Raw genomic sequence first — 6,335 nt, forward strand, 5'->3', positions numbered from 1 at the left:
TGCTCCATGCTGTTCTCTACTTTGTCCTTCCTTTAGGTTCCATGTAATTATATTAATGTCATCATATGTCCTCTTCATTAGTTTGTCTGTGTTTATTTGCAGGTTTTGAAGTTCTCTATTTAACCATCTCTTCATTCTCCCTCACCAGTGTCTTTGCCTTTGCCTGCTCGTTGAGTTTTTCTTTCTGGTTTTTTCAGTCCCTTACTCAGTTCAGTCAATGTTTCAATAACCTGTGTCATGCCTTTCTCTTTTTTCTTTAACCTTTAATTTTCTTGTTTTCTATCATGAGCTGCTCTCTGCTTCCTTCTGCTTCCATCAAACCCTGCTGCTCTGTGGTGTTATTAAAGCGTGGTCTTCTTTTCTTTCTCTTCTTTTTTATCCTTCAGTTGTGTCTTGATGTCTGTGTAGAAACAGAAGCAGTGTTATACAGTTCTGTTTTACTGTGTTGTCTTATGTTATCAGAACCATAAACCTAAGAGATAGAAATGCATGATTTTTTTAAGGCAAATAAACATGTTTAACCATTAGGCATGTGGACTTGTTGGATATGTAGTTTTCAAAGCATTTTCTAATTCAGTGAGTCAGGTTACCCGTGGTTACTGGCAGGCTGCAGAGGACAAAAAAGCCAGAATCCAAACCAGTTGAACAGACACATAATAAATAAAAAGGTTGGTGGAACACATTCAGTTTACTTTCATTCAAACTTAAACTTATTGAAGGTTTAACAAAGTTTCAAAAAGTTACCTGACAAATACCCCAGAAACAAGGATCAGTTTAAGCTATATTTTGAATGTCAATATATGTTCTTAACTTTAATCATTTTAAAGCAGCCGCTGGATGAGATTAAAGGAAGAATTCAGTCACAATTTTGCAGTTGGATCATAAAATACTGTAAATAAGTAACCTGGTAAAAACCAGGTTAATTATTTCAACACTGTAGATGTACAGACACAGCAGCCTCCATAATGATTCCATTTGCTTTAACTTGGTCTGATAATTGCTATTACGATGCTGCAAAACTAAGTTGTGATAACATAAAGGATCATTAGAAAAGTATCAGGGAGAAGTATAATTATTTCATTTCCATTAGATTGTATTAATCTCTGATCTAAAGTAATTCAAAGTCCGCTAACCTTGAAATAAAGCTGCACGTTGTTTGTCCAGATTGGACTTTGGACAATTTCTGATTTCATGGTTTTATAACCAGATAAATCACGACAGCAGCTGGTTACCGGTTTTATACTGTTTTAACAGAAACTTTTCATCCTACAGACACATCAACCAACTGCTGCAGTGAGGACTTTCTTTTCTGCTTAAACTTTCTATTTTTACTCCAATTTGATTAACTTTTTGGAAGACCAAACCAAAAATTTAGAAAACTAAACACACAAATTTCTACGAGAGTAGTTTTACTTGGAGTACAAAGTGAATGTTGGAAAACAACAGTACAAGAGAAGAACATACAGTATGCAGCATTTTAGCATTTGTTTTCCTGTTTTTTTAACTTAACACTTCAAAAAAATAAAGGAAAACTTCACATTGGTCTCATCTGAACATGTTAAATCTATTTTAATATCTGCATAAAATTGAGAGAAATATACATTTTACATACAACGTTGTTGTGTTTTGTCTGAACTGAATGTTATGTTTTACCCTATTTGTAATGATTTGATGTTTGATTATATGTCAGCTAGAAGAATAATGAAGTTGAATTAATTTGGCATAGTGCTGCTATATATTTGTTGGTCTATTTAATATTAAATATATTTGTCATGGTGAAACTGTGACATGATTTTGAACAGACGATGAAACGGCAAAGTTTATTTATACATCTACAGCAGACTGTTGGCCCAAACTGTTCAAATACACTCACACAATGAGGACAATTTGACCAATGAAAATTTGAAATAAAAACACACAGGCATGTATTAAAAACCAAAAAACATAGTCGGTAAAAAATCACAAACAATTAAAAAAAAAACATGCAAATGAAAAAACATCCGCAGATACAGATATGTCACATACTAACTGCAAAAAATGTTCCTTATCTTGATAACTAAAGTACAGTTCCTAACTAGGCCATCCAACATTTAAATCATCTAAAGCTGGTTTTCAAATGGCTGCCTTTGTTTGTTTTAATTCTCTATAGCTTCATCACCATGTGACACCTTTCACATTATCATGTGATGATACATGATTTATGTAAAAATATCGGTTTATAGCCTATTTAATAATTAAGATGAGGAAACCACTCCCTCCCCTCTTGGAGTCAAGTTTCCTCTGAATACCCTCTGTCTTGTCCAGTTGTTTCTTTATTTGCTCCATGTGGTTTTGTATAATTTCCTTCCTTTAGGTTCTCCGTAATTTTATTAATGTCATATGTCCTCTTCATTGTGTCCATTTCCAGTTTTTGAAGTACTTTCTTTCTCTCCTCCAGGTTCCAGCTGTTCTTTGTTATGATCTCTTTGAGTTTTAAGTATCCATGAGCTTTGATAGCTATTTTATCTCCCTCCTTCTCTGATACTTCTTTCTCCACTGAATTAACCTTCTCTTCATTCTCCTTCGCCTGTTTCTCTGCCTTCTCCTTTTGGTCATGGAGTTGTTCTTTCTGCTTCTTCAGTTCCTGTCCCAGTTCAGTCAATGTATCAATAACCTGTGTCATGTCTTTATCTTTCTTCTGTAACTCCTCTTTTATTTTCTTGTTTTCTTCCATGAGCTGCTCTCTGCTCACTTTTGCTGTCATTAAACCCTGCTGCTCTATGGTCTTATCTGCCTCTTGGTTTTTATTCTTGAGTTGCTTCTTGATCTCTGTGTTGAAACAGAAGCAGTGTTGTACAGTATAGAGATCATCAGGACCTCTGACTGTCTCTGGAGGTCCAGCAGAGAGGAGGTTTCCCTCACCGTCCAGCCACAGCACCTCAGGTTCTGGATACCAGCCTTCAGACCTGCAGTCTAACATCACTCCGCTGGTGGCCTTATGGATGCCTGCTAAACTGATAGCAGGTGAGGAGGCAGCACCTAATGATGTCAAACAGACATTATTGGTCCAATCTTTGGATGATGTACAGCATCCTTTATACCTCACTCATCACATCAGTGTACAGATATTGTACAATTCTAAGTTAGAAGAGTTCTATATATAGAACATTGTAGTCACTTCACCTACCAACAAGAAGCTCAACAAGATATTCTTTATTCAGTTTTGGGAAGTAGCATCTGTATGTCCCGCTGTCAGAGATCTTAACTGAGGACAGTGTCAGTGAAAAGTCTCCGAGCGTCAAATTGTTGATGGACACTGATGCTCTTCCCTTGTAGGCCTTGTTTTGGTCAGTCAGAAGTTCCTGACCATCGTGCCATACAAGGACAAATCTGGGTTCCAGGTCACGTCTTCCCCACTCCATCGTCATAGAAACGGCATTCATCGGAGGTTCCAGTTGACATGGTAAAATGATGTCATCCCCGAGCATTGCCACGACGAGCTGAGGTGGACCTGTCTCCTGAGACTGACCTGGAAGACAGTAGGTCTGTGTTAATACACATTTGCCACCATGAGGTCAAATATTCACAGTAAACATGAACTGTTGATTGCAGCTTGTGATGCATCTATAGAGATTCAGATCTACAAACATTTCTTGTATGCATCAAGTGGCACGAATAAACTCAAAGTCACATACTGTAGTTACAGAATTTCAGTGTTTGTAATGCAGCGTTCGGGGGTTTTAGAAATGCTGATCACATTACTTTTTAACACTATCCGATCCAAAACGATACATGATCAAATGTTGTTGATAAGCAGGCAAAATATCATTCCCACAGGCAGACTATTCACATTCACTGTTTGTACTAATGCGAAAGTTAATGCACAATCGAATTCCTATATAACCCACGTAATCATGAGCCAGAATGTGCAGGTGTGCAAGAATGTCCATGTAGGTAGGGATGGGTCAAACAAACAGGACCTTTATCCAGGAGACTGCTCTTTATGTCCTGTGTGATACCACGAGTCAACATTGACTTAATTTAACTTACTTTTGTCAAGTAACTTACAAACTCAACTACTGCTACATGCATAAGTTACACGACAATTTTGTTTTTTGGGATCTTTTCCTGAACGTAACTAAGTAGTTTTGTTGCATTAACAGGTATGAGCAGGTGTACGGATTGCTCATGGTGCTCGACATTTGTAGGATAACACAAAAACATGTTGTGCAGATATATGAACCGTTGTATTAGGATATGTTAAAAAAGGAAATTCATTTATTTATTTATTTTCTAAAGTGATAAATTTCTACAAAAAGCAGCTCACACAACTAACACAGAAAAAAACGATCAATTAAATGTTCTGTCCAAGTGTCTTTACTGTCTATGCATGGAGTAAATGTCTTGCTGATTAGAGAAAACTGTGTAGTAATCTAAATCTAATCTAAAACTACAGCCACACTGTGTGTGTCTGTGTGTCTGTGTGTGTGTGTGTGTTACCTCCACGTAAGTGGTTTAGGAGTAGTAAGACAACGATGTGTCGGAAAACACTGACAGGTCTGAGAAGTCCATCCTTGATGTAAACCATCCTGGAGTGCTACAAATTCAAATACACTTTTATGAAATTTAAATTTGTAGAATAAAGGTATTTAAAGCAATATTGTTTTAATAAGTGTTTAGCAGCATTAATTAGCTGTGCAGCATCTGAAGTAGTGTGCATTAACAATGATAATAAATAGATTTGGCTGTCAAACTTTAAAATAACGTTAATTTCAAGGCCTTCAGACAGGATTAACATTACAGGAGGAGGTGGGAAATGAAATGCACTTTTTTAGGTTTGCTTCTGTATCAAATAAATCCAGTGACTACATCCATGGGTACAATGCAAGTGAAACTGTTAATAGCTAACTTTGCGTCCTTTAAAATGTAAATAAATTTAGGCTACAAACAGGACTCAAAAGAGAAATCCTGTATCCACTTGAGCCGACATTACAACAGCACATTTGATTAGCTTTTACCCTCCTGATGTCTTTAATCTCTTCGGTCGTCATATTGGTTCTCAAATAGGTTAACAAATCTTGGTGTTTGCATGTTCAGATTAGGAAAACCTTTTTGACCTGCTTCATTTTTAAACAAATTTCACACTGACCTGATGAAGTAAAGTAGGACAAGCACCTCTTCCTGCGTAAAAAGAACTCAGAGATCTACTTTAAAATGGACGTCAAATAAACTAGCCGGTTCACTGCAAAACAGGCTGTAGCTGCTGTAATTACAGTATAACAGGGTAGGGCTGTCACATGACCCACATACGCTCCGGACAGGATTAAAATCACTGAGCGGAGGAGGTAATATTAAAACCGCCTCCCCTAAAAGCATTAATCCAGTCTGATTGAGGCATAACAATTTCAATCAATATATCAAAGATATTTTCACATTTTAAATGATTAACCTTGGTTAGTTTTTATAACTTATACATGTAAATAATGCTGCATAACAATATTTATTTGTCTTCATCGGCACAACAATTACAGTCAAGCCTTTGTTGGCTATGAAATTCGGATCCCCATTAGCTGCCACTAAAATAGCAGATACTCTTCCTGGGGTCCACACACAATAAAACATAATATAAAAAAACATGTAAAACAAGACGTTTAACACAAATAAGTCTTGATAAAAACGTGTGTAAGACAAGTAATGTTTTCAGGTTGTTTCCATCAATGCTGCTTCAAAATGTATAAAGGAAAAAAACAGTAAAATGAGAATCCAAGATATAGACATAAAATAGTGCAGAAGTTAAAATGGGAATAAAATATATAATAAAACTGTGATAGATAAATAGAATTGTGACTTACGTTTCCATCTGTACTTGACATAAGCAGATAGAATAAAACTTAAAGCCAGGACACCACCCAGGCTCATGTGGTGACACACTGGGGAAATGGAGAACAACACACCATTCACTTTCCAATAAAAGTCCAAATATCTTCAGGTATGGCTGCTAATTAAGATGAATGTTTTGGTTCTTCAGAGCTTGTTGCATATTTTTAATGCATATTTGTTTTCTGGAAACCAAAATGCACTTTTGCTAAAAGGATGCCATGTGCAGAACCATGCTTTACTAATGCAAAACTATTATTTATGAATATGTAGTAACTACAAATGTAATTGGGCCAGATTTGAAAATGTAGAAAATGTGACATTTAGCTAATTAAAAACTACAATTTGTAAATGTTAGAAGTTGATTTAAAAATTATATATTTCACATTTTGGGTGAATTTAAGAGCGATAATACGACTTGTGAACATTAGAGTGCAAAACATATACTACTGCTACTACTGACCCCAAAATAAGTGTGT

The 6,335-nt window shown here is 36.0% G+C and overlaps 1 protein-coding gene across 1 annotated transcript; it reads right to left on the reverse strand.

Annotated features, from left to right (window-relative positions):
* Positions 1-2,269: 2,269 nt before the first annotated feature.
* Positions 2,270-5,350, reverse strand: LOC116052094 (butyrophilin subfamily 2 member A2-like). Its single transcript, XM_031302606.2, has 4 exons — positions 5,129-5,350; positions 4,480-4,576; positions 3,167-3,508; positions 2,270-3,018 (listed from the first exon to the last, which is right to left on the reverse strand). Exons 2-4 carry the CDS (start codon positions 4,565-4,567, stop codon positions 2,270-2,272), a joined length of 1,179 nt encoding a protein of 392 aa, XP_031158466.1. The 5' UTR covers positions 4,568-4,576; positions 5,129-5,350.
* Positions 5,351-6,335: the final 985 nt, after the last annotated feature.

Source organism: Sander lucioperca, chromosome 17, assembly GCF_008315115.2.
Source record: "Sander lucioperca isolate FBNREF2018 chromosome 17, SLUC_FBN_1.2, whole genome shotgun sequence".
NCBI classification, from domain to species: domain Eukaryota; kingdom Metazoa; phylum Chordata; class Actinopteri; order Perciformes; family Percidae; genus Sander; species Sander lucioperca.

Coding starts and splice junctions, on each gene's coding strand:
- LOC116052094 (XM_031302606.2), bottom strand. CDS start 4,567: ATGGTTTACATCAAGGATGGACTTCTCAGACCTGTCAGTGTTTTCCGA. Junction 3,509..4,479: donor CCTAAACCACTTACGTGGAG/GTAACACACACA, acceptor ACTGTCTTCCAG/GTCAGTCTCAGGAGACAGGT. Junction 3,019..3,166: donor TCTTGTTGAGCTTCTTGTTG/GTAGGTGAAGTG, acceptor TGACATCATTAG/GTGCTGCCTCCTCACCTGCT.